The 17,297-nt window shown below is 40.5% G+C and overlaps 1 protein-coding gene across 1 annotated transcript in view; it reads right to left on the bottom strand.

Moving 5' to 3' along the window:
• Positions 1 to 17,297, bottom strand: part of SPAM1 (sperm adhesion molecule 1 (PH-20 hyaluronidase, zona pellucida binding)) — a 55,824-nt gene that overhangs the window by 25,172 nt on the left and 13,355 nt on the right. The window contains exon 3 of the mRNA XM_006859367.1: positions 14,337 to 14,931. Coding sequence (XP_006859429.1) covers positions 14,337 to 14,931 — 595 coding nt within the window. The remainder of the gene's footprint in view (positions 1 to 14,336; positions 14,932 to 17,297) is intronic.

The following is a 17,297-nucleotide window of genomic DNA, read 5'->3' as shown; positions in this document are numbered from 1 at the left end:
GGAGAAAAAGAGGAAGACTCCCAACTGGAGGGATTGACACAGTGGCAGCAGCAATGAGCTCAATAGTGGCAACAATTGTGTGGTAGGAGCAGGACCGGGCAGTGTTTCATCCTGTTGTGTATAGAGTTGCCTTGAGTTGGTACCAACTCAATGGCACCTAACAACAAGAACAAATCCATTATTCTTAGTGGTGCTTATTCTTAGTGGTACAGGGTTGCTGTGAGTTGGAACAGACTCAATAGCATTTACTTGATGGCATCTTAGATTCAATGAAACATGATTGGTACAACTTGTAAATTAATGTCAGTGTGCTGTATAATAAGAAACTCCTGGCAAAGAAATACGTGTGTTTGGTTTCAGGTGGAATGAAGTGAACATGAATGGGAGGTGAACCCATTTCCTTAGGGCTATTGGGTAAAAAAACAACAACAAAAAATCATCTTTGTACTATAAGAAAAGCCCATTATTTCTAGACCTTTATGTGCTGAAAAATGATCAAATAGATGAGAAGGATGCATAAAGAATTAGAAGCTCTTCTGCCTTCTCAAAAGAGCCACAAGAGAGTTTTTAGTAAAAATAATTTTTCTTTTTTCTCATGAACTAATTTAAAGAGGATGAAAGCTTGTTGCAATATGGTGGCCTTATCATTGTCTCCAGGAAAGCTCCTTTGAACAGGAGAGGAGCTGGTGATGAAACCAGTAATGGGGTCAGAGTGTGGCCCAGAGATGCACATGACAGGAGGTTGACAACGAACACCACAGGTGACACAGTAGCAGCAGAGAAAAAATTAGAACTGCTGGCCTTACTCTGTTTAATCATACATAAGAAAAAAGTGAAAGATTTGATCATGGACTAGGACCAGGAACACAGGAACCCACTGCTCCATGGTGTGTCTTTCAATCCTCCCACTCCATCGGGCAGCCTCTCTTGACCTCTAAGTCAAATGTGTCATTTTCTTGAATCTATAAAATCAGGATCTTAACAAATACTTGTATATTAATTACTTCAGTCATTTAGGAAATGTATCTATCTTTCAGGGACACAATGCTCGAGACAATATGTATGAATCAGTGACAACTCTGTGTTTTCTTCTTAAGGAAGCCCAGATGTGTTCAGCAAAACTAAAAACTTTTTTAAAAACTTACCTAGGGTAGGAAATTTTACTGTAAGCATTATCCTTTTCATTTCTTGACAATTATTCTAAAAATAAAAACCAAAACCATACAGCAATAACCAATTTCTGTTGCTTTCTCGAGACCATGGCAATAATCCAGGACCTTGTGGTGGTCTTAGCTTAAGAATCATTAAAATGTATCTAATATTCTGCATTAGCAGAAAGAAATTTAGAAAATTGTTATACTCTGGTCTCCCAAAGAAAAAGATGTATAGGTGATGGAAAATAAGTTTTCTGTGGTTTTGCTACAATTGGTCAATGTTATTTATAACCAGTGGATACATTGTTGTTGTTGTTAAGTGATGTCGAGTAGATGTATAGGTGATGGAAAAGAAGTTTTCTGTGGTTTTGCTACAATTGGTCAATGTTATTTATAACCAGTAGATTTATTGTGGTTGTTGTTGTTAAGTGCCGTCAAGTAGATGTATGTTGTTGTTGTTATGTGCCATGGAGTCGGTTCCAACTCTTAGCCATCCTGTACAGGGTTTCTGAGGCTGTAAAACTTTATGGGAGCTGAAAGATGGAAAAGAACAGTTTTCGGAGGTTTTGTTACATTTGGTCAGTGTTATTTATAACCAGTAGAATAAGGTGGCCCCGAAGAGCAATGGTCTTATCAAACGGCACTGGTTAAGTTGGAAATTCATATAGAAAATTTTTTTTTATTATTTTCATCTCCCATAATATACAAAAAATTAATTCCAGGCTGACTACAGGTCTAACTAAGGATGAAGGGTCAAACATTAAAGCATCCAGAAAATAGCATAGAAAACTATATTAATAGCCTTAGTCTAGGGTCAGATTCCTTAAGAAGCACACAAAAAGAATTGATCAACTGGATCGCAATAAAATTAAGAATTTCTGTTCTTGAAAAGCAGCCATTGAGAGAGAAAATGGGCAAGTCAGCAGACCGGAAGAAAATATGCTGATGTACATTTAGGCCTCCTAGTGCTGCTATAAGGTAAGCACTGGACTGGTAATCGTAAGGTCAGCAGTTCAACCCCACCAGCTGCTGTCAGAAACCCTATACAGGGTTGCTGTGAGTTGGAACAGACTCAATAGCATACAACAACAGTGCAGACCAAACTATCAACATCGGCATAACCTCTGAAGAGCCAAACCTGCTCGTACCAGAATGTACTGTAGTTCAGTAATTGCCTCAAGAAGGAGCTCTGGTAGTGCCATAGTACCAGACAGGCTGCTAATCTCATGGTCAGCAGTTCGAAACTACCAGCTTTTCTGTGGAAGAAAGATGATGGTCTCTGCTCCCGTAAAGATTTACAGCCTCAGAAGCCCTATACCACATCACTATGAATCAGAACTGACTCCACGGCACACAGCCAACACCACCAAGTGTCTCAAGAGTCAGGATGTGGTTGAGCAGATTCCTAATGTGGTGAAATTACCATCAACATCTGGAGGACAGGTGGCAAATTTTCCAACTTTCCAGGAACTGAGACAAAAAAAAAACAATGGATAAGTTTACCTTTATCACAGTTAATACTTAAAGGATAAGGTCTCCTGCTTGTCCTCATGTCGAGCCTCTTTAATCTTCAATTATTCACTGATTTTCAAATGGAATCCTGGTGTGGCGCTGTAGGATAAAGCACTGGACCAAAAGGTCGATTTGAACCAAAAAGTCTGCGACTCAAACCTACCAGCCACTCCTCAGAACCAACTCAATGGCACTTAACAACAACTTTGTTAACCAGGTGCTCCATTTTTTCAGGGATTGTAAATTTGAAGAGGCTTTGATTTTTCAGGAAGGTGTAGGAATGGGAGAGAGACAAATGCTAGCCACACCTAGAAGCAGATTTTTGATGTGGTGAAAAAAAACGTGAAATTGTTCACTATAGATTAGTAAATGAGCACAAGTAAGTCCATGCTTACCTTACGTATCGGGTAATTTGACACTAAAGACAACCCATTCCCAAATGCCATTATAACCACAGCATTGTGGGTTGTTGTGATGTGCCATGGAGTTGGTTCTGACTCATAGCGACCCAGCATAGGGTTTCTGAGGCTACAGATCGTTACGGGAGCAGAAAGCCTCATCTTTCTCCCATGGAACAGGTGGTAGTTTTGAACTGCTGACCGCGAGATTAGCAGCCCAATTCGTAACCACTATGCTACCAGAGCTCCTTAAGCACAGCATAGAGGCTAAGATATATGATGTGTATTTTGGGGGGATACAATTCAGTCTTTAACACTAAGGAAAGAAAGACAGGATAAGGGAATTCTAAGAGCAAGGTCTAGGCCCAGCTAAAGCAAAGTCCTAGTCGGTACCAGGAAATCAAACCAGGTTGTGGAAAGGGGACCCTGGCAGTTATAAGTTATACTCTCCATCATACCCTCAGGAGATCCAGCAACTTCTACAGACAAACAGCAAAAACATCATGGCTTATGGAGCAAACTTCTATGATAGATATATGTGCATCCATATTTTCTTCAGATAATTTCCCACACCCAACCTCTCTTTAGAGTCTGGTGTGGTGCTGTGGGCTAATGCACTGGACTGCAAAGTCAGTTTGAACTGCAAGGTCAGAGGTTCAAGTTCACCAGCCACTCCTTAGAAATCCTATATAGGGTCACTATGACTCGGAACCGAACCGACGGCACTTAACAACAACAACCTCTCTATGAAGTCCTGGTATGGTGCTGTATGATAAACACTGGTCCGCAAGGTCAGTTTGAACCTCAAGGTTGATGGTTCAATTGACCAGCTGTTCCTCGGAAACCCATACAACGTTGCTAAGAATCAGAACTGGCTTAATAACAACAGCCTTTCTATTGTAGTCACTAAGCATCACAGACTGGGCGACTTTGATCCATGTGCCCGCCTGTTTCAAACTCCCTACTTTATCCCCTAGGTCAATCAAACCTCCCTCAATCGCCTTTCCTAGATCTGTTCTTTATTTTCTTATCCATTCACCCACCCCCATCATGTCCGGTTTAGCCTCAGTGCCTCTCTTCTTGACCCTTACCTTAAAACATGGCCCTTTGGTTCCATTACAATGAGGACGCATTCAGCTATACACAGTGTGACTGCGCGTGCTTGTCAACATGGCAGCTCATAAAATTGTCTCATGTCTTGGCTTTAGAAATGGCCTGAAATAAAATTGTAATGTGATCAGTTCTCACTTCAGATGCAACCATAGAGCAAGTTGTTGTTGTTGTTGTTAAGTGCCGTCGAGTCAGTTTCGACCCATAGCGACCCTGTACAGGGTTTCCGAGGGTGTAAATCTTTACGGGAGTAGAAAGCCTCATCTTTCTCCCACGGAGCGGCTGGTAGTTTCGAACCGCTGGCCTTAAGGTTTGCAGCCCGATTCGTAGCCACTACGCTACCAGAGCTCCTTTAGCGATTAGCATTTCATCCATTTTGTGTTCAAAATGCTTCACATAGAAACAGTCTTCTCATTATTCTGATTTTTCTCAATTAGAGGCTTTCTTATGGTAGTGGTAGTTAGTGGTGGTTGCATGCCATGGAGTTGGTTCCCTGCATACTGGAGCAGAAAGCCTTATCTTTCTCCCATGTAATGACTGGTAGTTTCGAACTGCTGACCTTGAGGTTAGCACGCCGACTCATAACCACTACACTTCCAGGAGTCCTGGTGTGGCGCTGTGGGTTAATGCACAGGACTGCAAGGTTGGTTTCAATGGTGAGGTCATCATTTCAAACTCACCAGTGTCTCCTCGGAAACATTATATAGGGTCACTATGAGTCAAAACTGACTTGATGGCACTTATCACAACAACAACAATTACTAATCTATTCTAGAACTCCTGGTGTGGAAAGGTTTCAAGCAAAAGTTTCTCTCATGTCGTTTGGCTGAAAGAAATCACTCACTAATTTATATCTGCAAATATGCCTCTGAAGTGACAACAGTCTAGCTCAAATATATTGTTTAAACAAAACATGGGGGCGGGGACACTAAGAAAAGCACATGATGCCCCTCAGAAGCTCATTTAGTGTGGTTTTCATTGTAACTGTCTTCAGCAGGAAGGAAGCGCATGTCAGCTGTGTGACAGGGAGCATAGACAATCTCAGAATCTAAATCAGAAAGGAGTCTAGTGGGTTCTCAGGGTGGTGGGTTACTCTCCACCCAAATCTGTGAGAAGTAAATTAAGAGGGGGTCAGCTCAGAACCGGATCTTCCACTTCTATTCCTTTCTCTTCCTCACCATGCTCCTTCACACAATCCACCTAAATCAATAAAAAAAAAATGGTAGAAATCAACTAAGATACTTTCTTTTTGTAACTTTGAGCTTTGCTGAATGGATGAAGGAATTTCACAGAAAATATATATTAAGAGCTCTGGTAGTGGTTATAGTGGTTACGAATCAGGCTGTGAACCTTAAGGTCAGCAACTCGAAATTACCAGTTGTTCCATGGTAGAAAGAGGCTTTCTGCTCCCATAAAGATTTACAGCCTCAGAAACCCTGTACAAGGTCACTATGAGTCAGAACCGACTCCACGGTACACAACCAACAACCAACCAATATATGTGGAAGGAAACGCAACACTGTTGAATAAACAACAATTAAATCAAACTAGATCCAGTAAAATTCATTTACCTGAGGCTGAACATGCTCTTCTATTGTTTATGTTGTTGTTGTTAAGTGCCATCGAGTCAGTTCTGACTCATAACAACCTTGACTAGCGTTTCCGAGGAGCAGCTGGTGGGTTTGAACTCCTGACCCTGTGGTTCACAGTCCAGTGCTGATTCTACAGTGTCATATTAGGAGTCCATTGATTATAACCTGACTCATTTCCTCAGAAGGAGAAAAAAGGTACTCTAACATAGAGACCCTAAAGAAGCACCTTGTCTCCACTACATGAACATTTCGTTATAAATCCTGTTTTGTTTTTTGTTGTTTGTTGTTTTGTTTTTCTCTCTCTCTGTCCTTTTTTTTTTTTTTTTTGCTCCATTTCATGATCATAAAAGGAAAATCTAAGGCAGCCGAAACTTTTGCTTCACACAATTTCTATTCAGGTAACAGGAGCAGTAGTTACTAGAATATTCCAGGAAAGAATGTCTTATTAATACATCAAAGTACTTTACCCAAGCAAACAAGGGCCTACAACTCTGAGTCCCTGCTGAAACACTGTGTTGTGGTTGTTATTGCCCTTGAATAGGTTCCAACGCATGGCTATGTTTGACAGAACAAAATATTGGTCAATTCTATGCCACCTTCACGGCCATTGGCTTGTTTGAAACTAGTGTTGAGACCACTGTGTAATGCTTTCCAACCTAGGGACCTCATCGTCTAGCACTGCAATGGACAATATTCTGTCCTGATCTATATTGTTTTCATTGGCTAATTTTCAGAAGTAGATCATCAGACCTCTCTTCCTAGTCTATCTTAGTCTGAAAACTCTGCTGAAACCTGTCCATCATAGGTGATCCTGTGGTATTTAAAACACAGGCAGGGTAGCTTGTAGCATCAACACACCTGCCGCTGCAGTACAGCAAATGGACAGACAGATGGTGGAAACACCCTAACATTCTCACATCCTGGTGAAGTGGGAACTTGTGTCATATGCACACAGACAGATGTATGTGGAGCCAGAGAGATGATGTGAGTAGTCTCGTGGAAACAAGCCAAGCCAATTGGAGCAGACCATCCAAGTGGGGGGGAAGGGTGAGAGGGGCTGGGCAGAGACTCTTGGGCACAATTGATAAAGACCAACTGCTAGAGGAAGTTTAAAACAGAGGGTTGTTGTCACTGAGCGCTGTCCCAATTCATATCAAGTTTCCGAAGAGCTGGTGGGTATGAAATGCCAAGCTTGCGGTTAGCAGTCCAGTGCTTATCCTACCACACCAGAACTCCAAAACAGAGGGTGAAAGAAAGAAATGAGTTTAAATCCTGGCTCTCTCGCTGCTGACTTTGCCTATGCCATTTAGTCTACTAAGTTTCAGTTTCTTCATCCTTGGCATAATGACAGCTTCTACCTCAGAAGCTAAAAGGATGTAATACAACACTTAAAACGAAGTTGTTGTTGAGTGCTGTGGAGTCGGTTCTGACTCATAGTTACCCTCTATGGGCTTTCCGAGACTGCAAATCTTTGCGGGAACAGAAAACCTCATCTTTCTCTTGAGAGGCTGGTGGGAGACGTTCATTATATTTACCTACTAGAATGATTCCTGTTATTATTGTTACCGCTGTTTGCCCTAAACTAAAGAAAGGGTGTTTTAGTAAGGCATTTATGTAATTATTGTGGCAAGAAGGGTATAAAGAACACGTTTTTCAGCTTAGGTTGGAAATATCCTTCCTCCTTTTCTCAGCCTAGTAAACTTCTACTTAGTATTCACTGAATCCTTATTGTTGTTGTTGAGTGCCATCGAGTCGGTTCTGACCCTTAGCAACCCTATATAGGGGTTTCTGAGGAGCAGCTGGTGAGCTTGAACCACCTACCTTGCAGTTCACAGCACCACATCAGGACTCACCCTTGTAAGCCCTTTTTTAGAGCTCCCAATAAAGCAGTGTCTCCCATCACTGGGCTTATACTGATCTTTGACATCACAATGGATTATGGGTTTGATTAAAGCTGTTATCCATTCTTCACAGCAAGGCTCTTAACCAAAGTCCATGGAAGGGAGGTCCGTGAATCAGGCATGTAGATATGCACACCATACACACGAGGATATGCATGCACATATGCAACAATGATTTCTTATTATAGTTTTTCAAATCATCTTGATGAACGTGTTATTTTTAAATCAGCTGGTCTCCTAGTGTGGCACTGTAGGATCAGCACTAGACTGCAAACCACAAGGTCAGCAGTTTAAACCCACCGGCTGCTCCTCGAAAACCTTATACAGGGTCACTATGAGTTGGAACCAACTCGATGGCACTTAACAACAACCACGGCAATAGGATGGTTCTGTAGACACGTACTACACCCTTATCAGTGTTGTCTTGGTTTTTTCAGAAGAGCTTCACACTGGTAGGAATTGAAGAGTGTGTGTCCTAGCATTGTGACGATGAGCATCTGTCTTTGTTTACTTCAGGCTCGGCTGAAGTTAGAAAATGTCAAAGAAAATAATAAAGAACTAATGTCAAATATACTTTGGCTTTTCTTATTACTGTGTGTGATATACCACCACAGTGCCACTGCTTTATGTGTGGCAAAGTGGGGAGTACAAAGCTAAAACAGTTGGGGAATCTTTTCTTCTTCTTGTTCCAAAAATAAATCAGTGGGGATTGTTTTCATGTAAATATGGATGAAGTTGACAAGCCAAGATTTTACAAAAATTTAATCTGCTCTGACACAGCAGTCTAGTCTTAAAATAGCAACCAGGTAACTTTGGTAATAGTTATGTATGCTAAAAATGGCCGAGTTAGTGTATGGTTTGGAGCTGAAGAAGCAAGTTAAAGGGGCGTCCTTAAAAAAAATGAAATTATCTAGTTCATTGTGGTTGAATTTTTAAAACAGTATTTTGAGGCACATGATAGAAGAAATAGAAGCTTCTTCATGTAGCCATTTGATGCTTTTAAAGATGGATTTCTGTTTAGTTAATCCTCACCACTGGACCATTAAACAACATTCTTATCAATGGAGAAAAGATTGAAGTTGTCAAGGACTTCATTCTTCTTGGATCAACTATCAACACTCAAGGAAGCAGCAGTCAAGAGATCAAACCACGTATTGCATTAGGCAAATCTGCTGCACAAGACCTTTTTAAAGTGTTGAAGAGCAATGGTGTCAGCTTGAGGACTAAGGTGCGCCTGACCCAAGCCATGGTATTTTTCATAACCTCATATGCATGTGAAAGCTGGACATTGAATAAGGAAGACCATAGAAGAATTGATGCCTTTGAGTTATAGTGTTGGAGGAGAATATTGAAAGTGCCATGTGCTGCCAAAAGAACCAATAGATGCATTTTGGAAGAAGTGCAGCCAGAGTGCTCCTTGGAGGCTAAAATGGCCAAACTTCATCTCTCATACTTTGGACATATTGTCAGGGGGGACCAGTCGCTGGAGAAGGATACCATGTTTGGTAAGGTGGAGGGTCAGAGAAAAAGAGGAAGACCCCCAATGAGATGGATTGGCCAAGTGGCAGCATTGATGGACTCAAGCGTGGCAACAGTAGTGAGGTTGGCCCAGGATCGGGCAGTGTTCAGTTCTGCTGTGCATAAGGTCATTATGGGTCGGTACCGACTCGATGGCACTTAATAACAACAGGGTTCTAGAAATTGAGCAGGACAAGGAGGACAGGAAGTGCTTAAACCCATCAGATTCTTATCTCAGGAATTGAGCAGCTGAGTCCCTAAAGGTAGAATGTTTGAGGAAGTTTATTAATTTATTGCTTCTTTTTCTAAAAGAATGCTATCTTGATATTAAAATAGATTAAGTGTACATCCAAATGTAACTTATCCTATATAATGTACCTGCTCTTCAAGACAGGACAGTCTTAATAAATTATTCTCCCATCCTCCCGACTGCTGGCTTTCTGTTAATAATTTCTTTAAATCTAAAGAAATTAAGGTCTGTGCCAAATAACACTTTTTTCCTCATAGGAAATTTAATGTCTCAAAGAGTTTACTTGAAAATCTGAGTGACTTTAATTATGTCATAATTTGAGAATACATAGACTGTGGATCTGCATAATAAATTTATACAGATAATAAAGCTTGGATTGGATCTCTCCCCATCTCTGATTCACTGCAGTAATAGGACCAGACCCTCACAGAGTGACCCTTCAGTGATAGATGTTCCATTTGTTGTTGTTGTTAAGTGCTGTTGAGTCAGTTGTGACTCATAGTGATCCTCTACAGAGTTTCTAAGGAGCAGCTGATGTGTTTGAACCGCCATCTTGTGGTTAGCAGTCCAGTGCTTATCCTATAGTACCACACAAAATGTTCCTTTTAGCTAGTTTATCCTTAAGCACACTTTCAAATAGACAGATTGCTTATTTTCAACTAACATAAGGAATTCACCACAAAAGAACTCCTGGTGAGAATATGGCGGTGTTGTTGTTAAGTGCTGTGGAGTCAGTTCTGACTCATAGCGACCCTGTCTAGAGTTTCTGAAGAGCGGTTGATGGATCTGAACCACTGACCTAGCAGTTCAAAGTTCAAACCCACCTTGCAGTCCAGCACATTATCCCACAGTGCCATCAAGAGAAAAACAGTCCACTTTTCCATTGCCTTGAATTTAGCAGGGAAGAATTTAGAAAGTAGAATCATTGACACAGTGTACACAGAGAAGCAGAAAGGTTGGCAGGGAGCTTTTCCCAAATCTAAAATAATTTCAAATGAAATGTTTCCAAATGAATACCTTTCTGTCAAACAGAAATTACATTCATTCACAGTAACTGACCAACTGACCTAGAACCTTTTCAAATTTATTCTCAGTCAAGAGCAGTTATACTCAATAGTCACTGTAATGTTTTCTCAGCCTTTTCTTGAACACATACGATAGATATGATGATGAGCTAATGCTGATGCATAATGACTAACTGGGGCTCAAGTAATGTAAAGTAGGAATCTTTGGACTCTTAGTTTTTCAGCTTATGGTATAACACTGGAATAGTTGAATATCAATGATAATGCTGGTCAACGGTATTAGGAAACTGGTTAAAACCTCCTCAGGATGCAATAAGTAACTGGCCCGAGGAAGAACTGAATCTCAATGACCTTGTAAATTATTGTTGTTGTTCTCAAGTGCTGTCAAGTCGGTTCCGACCCATAGTGACCCTGTATAGGGTTTCCAAGGAGTATCTGGTGAGCTTGAACCACTGGCCTTGTAGTTCAAATGGCTTTGCAGTATGGTACATTAACCCACAGTGCCACACCAGGACTCCGACCAACTAAATAGTGGTAGATTAAAGAGGTGAGGAGTAGTCCTCCCAAAGCTAGGTGTATAAAAGAAACCATAGCCAAATGTCAGTAGATGAACTGTGAGATGCAGAACTCAATTTGGCCTCTGGCCTTGGTTCTTGAATGATAACCTTTGGCATTTGCTGAGTAATCCAGGTAGTTTTGTAATCTAAAATCTCCATACAATAGAAGATTTGTGCAAATAAATGGGAAGGTGACCAGGCCCAAAGACCTCCAGATCAACTAACCTCAGGCAGGAAGCATGGGCATGATTAATCCATGAAGCCTATTCCAGGAGATCCCAGTTATGTTGATGCAATGAAAGCCAGTAAAGGCTCTAGATAGAGAAAAAGCCCATAAAGGTTTCTGGTTGATGAAAAACTCACTTAGGGACATGGAATCTTTATAGTGAAACAAGGAGTCCAGGGGGCCTCCTGAAAAGAATTACTAGGAAAGCAAAGACTTTATCTGGGGGACAAGGAAGCTCCTCTACTGTAGGAGCTCTGGTAGCGTAGTGGTTATAAATCGGGCTGTGAACCGCAAGGTCAGTAGTTCGAAACTACCAGCTGCTCCACGGGAGAAAGATGAGGCTTTCTGCTCCCGTAAAGATTTACAGCCTCAGAAATCCTGCTCAGTGGGTCAGAAACGACTCGACGGCACTAAACAACAACAAAAACTGTATGGCACTGGTCTGCAAACCATAAGGTCAACAGTTCAAACCCACAAGATACTCCTCAGAAATCCTATATAGGATTGCTATGAGTCGGAATCGACTCGATGGCACTTAACAACTATATCCCCACCACATGACCCAGTGCTTGGAATACATATGGTGGGCATTCAGTAAATGTTTATTGAGTGGACTCTCAGTGATGGATGATTTCTAAGAATTGTACCCGATAGCCTCCCAGAAAAGTCCCCTGAGTAACTATGATGGGTCCTGCCGAGGCCCTCCTGTGAGCCGACCCCAACATCTGCTATTTTATCTCTCCAAGTCTCCCTGAGGCAGGTTACCTAGGAGACCCCTTAGAATGTGAAAGTATCAATCACAAGGACTTGCCCAGCTCATTGTTGTTGTTAAGTGCCCTAGAGTTGGTTACGACTCATAGCGAGCCTGTATAGGGTTTCCGAGGAGCGGCTAGTGAATTTGAACCACTGACCTTGCGGTCCAAACCAATCTTGTAGTCTAGTGCTTCAGCCCCCAGCACCACACCAGTACTCCTTGTCCATTTGACAGTCCATTTATTATAAATAGGCCATCTATAAAAGCTCTGTATTTTACTTCCTTGCAAGATGTTTTACAAGCCAACTGGTTGTACCTACCTTTAAAAGCGGCCTTTCCCTGTGGGCAGGGAATACCAGCCCCTGGGAGGGGCTGGGACAGAAGTCTACAGCAGCCCAGAACAAGTTTTGTCTGCCCCTACCGGAGGCCTTTGTGATGGGCTCCATCTTCAAGAAGTGCTGTCGAGTCATTGCCTACTCATAGCGACCTTGTATAGGGTTTCCGAGGAGCAGCTGGTGAGTTTGAACTGCTGCCCTTGTAGTTCAAACCAACCTTGGCATCCAGTGTTTTATTCCACAGTGCCACAGCAAGACTCCTCCAATTAGCATGGTCACTTCTAAATGGCCCACTTCCTGGAAATCCCCTCGTGTATCTATAAAAAAACATGATGCGTTTTCCCCACCAAAAACTTCTTTAAACTCCAGCTCTGGTAGCATAGTGTTACAAATCGGGCTGCTAACCTCAGGGTCAGCAGTTTGAAACTACCAGCTGCTCCACAGGCCAAAGATGAGGCTTTCTGCTCCCGTAAAGATATACAGCCTTGTAAATCCTGTACAGGGTCACTATGAGTCAGAACCGACTCCACAGCACATAACCACCACCACCACCAAGTCATTGTTCAGGGAGTTGGAAGTTAAGCATTGCATAAAGCCTTCCTGGAACACAAGGTCTGTTTGAACTGCAAGGTCGGCAGTTCCAATCTACCAGCTGCTCCTTGGAAACCCTATACAGAGTTGTTCTGAATCAGAAACAACTCAACAGCACTAAACAACAACAAGGTCTCCACTTATAAGTCTCTTTCCTTTAATAAGCCTATGCTTCTCTTGATGATTCTAAATCAGTAGAAAGTAAGAGCCTTTTCTTGTAGGACAGAGGTTTGATTAGCACTGCTGGTAATGTGCATCTTTTCTTTAAACGGATCCTGATCTGTGTCCTTCTGTTATAATAAACATGAAATAGTAAGTATAGTATTTTCTGTAAGATATGTATGTAAGTATTTCCAGAGAATTATCAAACCCAAAGGAATAATGGGAGCCTGCAAGTGAAAGTAAGAGAGTCCAAGCTATTCGGCAGTTTGAGGAAAAGTGTCCTTTAAATTTGTGTGATCTGTCTTAGCCTTAGATGGCTAGGGTAGAGGCTTAATCAGTCCTTACATTTTGGAGTCTGGATTTATTTAGATTTTTATCTGTGAAGCTGCTAAGATGAAATAAGGCATACTATCAAGATTCAATTTGAGGATGAAGAATTAAAAGATAATTAGAATACTTTATATATATATGAAGTTTGAAGACCTACTAAAGCCTAGTGCCAAACTTGACAGGATAATTTTTTTAAGAAGATTACCTTTTTATAAACCACAGTTATAACAAATTACTAAGATAAAAAAGCTAGGTTTATGCTTGAGAAAGACTAGAGCACTTAGGATTTTACATTTTAAATAGGGCTTTTCACTTTAATGTTTTTTGACATTTTTATTATAAATTATTTATGAATCACTTACAGTAAATAGATTTACTCAAATCTTCACTATTCTCAGAAAACAAAAAACAACTAGGCCTCCAAGTGTTTTAAGCCTTATAAGTCTTTAATAAATCCAAAAATATAACAGGTTGCTCTTAGTTCTATATATACATTCACAGCATTTGAAATATTTGCTATAGCTTCATGGGAATTCAAAAAGACAAAAAGTGAGTATCATTTTACAAAGCAAACTCTGTACTATATTAATCATCAAGATCCTACTTGAATTTCAAAGCTAAAATGCTTTAATAAGGAATTTGATTCCCAATTATAATTTTGAAAATTAAATATTACAGTTAAGGGTCTTCATCTATCAATAATTTAAAGCTCATAGCAATCATAGGACAATAATCTTGGCTCAGAGTAAGTCAAAATGCATTTTGACTACGGATTTTGATTCACATTTCAAATACAAAATTTCAAGTATATTAAGCAATAACACTTGCCTAAAAAAAACTAAACTATTACATACAAAATATTGAAAGAGACCAAAATATACAATGTGTGGATAGGATATTTAACAAGCACTGAACTTGTACTCAAATTGGCTGCTTCGATTGTTTTGTTTTGAAGACTGGACATGTTTTTCCAGAAAACGCCTGAACAGTCCTTTTGGCCATTGGCTTTCTCTGAAAAATTGGCTTTGAGACACCCACTGAGATCTGCCCCAGGAGCACACGGAGACTCTATGGCCACTGGAATAGATGAAATGTTGCTAAGAGCAACAGAAAGTTTCTCTCTCCCCCTGAGAGGATCAGTAGGTTCTTCATTTAGAAAGGTGTCTATGCAAACATCTTTAGCAATGCACACATTAATAGCATGAATGCTTTCTATATCGTCTCTCTCTTTACATCTGAAGCCGGCATAACAGCTGCACTGAAACTTTCCAGAAAAGTGCTGCAGGTCTTCAAGTGTGGGTTTTCCCCGTACTATGTACTGTCCACCTTTCACAGTTTGAATAGCAAAATTCTTTGGGTTCAGGTGAAGATAGTCACTTGAATTCCATTCTCTTCTTACACATATTCCTTGTTCCTGGCAAAACACTTGGCTACACATTTTAGCTGCTAAGGTGATGTTGATTATGTAAAGATTCAGCGTGCTTTTCATGTAATTGGCTAGTCTCATGCAAGATTGCTGTGAAATTAAAAGAATGTCAGTATATCAAGACACAGATGAGTTCACACGTGAATTAACTCACTGCAATAAGCAATTTTTAAAAAAGCATGAATAAAACAGATGAAATAAGAGGTAGAAGACATTTCAACCTTTTCCCCCTTAACAAGTAGTATGAATGCAACTATTTTGTTCAAAACCATAATAATGCATCATATGTCATTTCATTGAATGATCCACCAACTGAGACTTCCTCAATAATTCATAATCAGGGGAGGCCAGATGGTACAATGACTAGAGCATTAGCCATGGGTCCATCTACCATGATTGGAGTCTCGGCTTTCTTGAGTGCTAATTGTGCGATCCTGGGGATTGCTCATGCTCTCTAAGTCTTAGTGTCTTCTCTGGATGACCTCGGGCAAATTGATTAACTTGGTTATGCTTCCATTTCATGTGTAAAATAAGGTTAAGTATATCACCACGTTGGACTGATTTAAAGATGACACAAATCTGATTCATGTAAAATTGCTTAACAAGGGACCAAGATTATCATCAGTAATACCCCAATAAGGAATAAAAAATGTACTAAGTATCACATTTCTTAGGCAAGTTCAAACAGCTTTGGAGAGAGCAGTTTCTAAATTGCCAGTTCAAAACAACTAAACAAGTATATTTTTTGTTGTGTTATATACTCCGGAGTCCTGATTTGACACTGTGGGATAAAGCACTGGACGACAAGGTCGATTTGAAACACAAAGTCAGTGGTTCCAACTCACCAGCCACTCCTTGGAAACCCTACACGGGGTCGCTATGAGTTGGAACCAACTAGACAGCACTCAACAACAAATATAATTCAGGAGTCCTAGTGTGGCGCCATAGGATAAGCACTGAACTGTGAACCACAAGGTTGATGGTTCAAACCCACTAGCTGCTTCTCTGAAACCCTGTATAGGGTTGCTATGAGTCAGAACTGACTTGACGACACTTAACAACCACATATAGTCAAAGCCATGAATGACTTTTGACAAATCTTTTCAAATGCACTTATTTAGTAGAGTATCAGTGGTAAGTAACTGAAAGGATTCATCTTTAGACTGGTGCTTCCTTAAACCCTGGACCCTAACCTTTTAAAAACGTCAATAATAGTTGCTGTCTTTCAAGAATGACAGTTCTATTGACTGAACCGATGGTATTAGTTCTTCAGCAGACCAAGGAAGTAACCTCCCAGTCAGCGCAAAAGTCAAAAGATCTTGGCAACTTCAACTTGAACCTGTTTCTTGTTGCCTTCGATGTGACCATCGGTGGTAATCAAAGTAATGTCTCTCAAAGATTCCCAAACCCTAATCTCCTCTGAACCTGTGAATATGTTACTTACATAGCAAAAGAGACTTTACAGATGTGAGAAATGAGAAGATTCTTATCCTGAATTATCTGGGTAGGTTTAACCCAAACACTTGAGTCCTTAAAAGCAGAGAACTTTTCACAGTGGGTTAGAAAGACTAACGGAAAAGGAAACGGGGAGAGGTGCAAAGCCTGAGAGGGACCCAACCTTCCATTGCTAGTTTTAAAGATAGAGGAAGAATATACTTGTGGTCTCTAAAAACTGTACAAGCTTCTCAGCTGACACCAACCAGGAAACGGAGAATTCACTGCTACAATCACAAGGAAATGAATTCTGCCAACAGTACAACTGAGCAAGGGAAGAGCCTCCCTAGAAAGGAATGCAGCCTGACCAATATATTGATTCTAACCAGGGAAGACCTGTGTTGGATTTCTGACCAACAGAATTCTAAGACAACAAACTTATGCTATTCAAACTGCTATGTCTGTTGTCATTTTTATGATATTAATAAAAAAGGAATACATAATCCCCATTCATAACTCTCCAACAGCTTTACATGGTGTTTAGAATAAAATTCAACTTCTTGTCTTAATTGATATACAGCCAAATATAGTATTACGCTTCCTTCCCCTTGTAGAACTTTACACCCTTTCTTGCCTACTCCATCTTAGACTAAGTGGTTCTTTCAAGACTATGGCAGGTTCATTTCAAACTATAGGACCCCTACACTACTATTCCCTCTAGTTGGAATGCTCTTTCTTCTGGTTTTTAATATGATTTGTATCCAACTTATCATTCTCACCTATAATTAGACAATGCCCTATACAAATATCTTTCTTATTCATGTCATCAAGTCAATTCTGAGTCATGTTATTGTTGTTAACTGTCATCGAGTCAGTTCTGACTCATAGCAACCCTTTATAGGATTTCCAAAGAGCGACTGGTAGGCTTGAACCACTGACTTTGTGGTTAGCAGTTAAGTGTTTATCTTACAGTGCCACACCAGAACTCCATTCTGACTCATGTTGTTGTTAAGTGCTATCTA

This window comes from Chrysochloris asiatica, unplaced genomic scaffold, assembly GCF_000296735.1.
Source record: "Chrysochloris asiatica unplaced genomic scaffold, ChrAsi1.0 scaffold00032, whole genome shotgun sequence".
Lineage (NCBI taxonomy): Eukaryota > Metazoa > Chordata > Mammalia > Afrosoricida > Chrysochloridae > Chrysochloris > Chrysochloris asiatica.
Note: the sequence above shows the minus strand (reverse complement) of the source record. Positions and strands in the feature narration are given on the sequence as shown.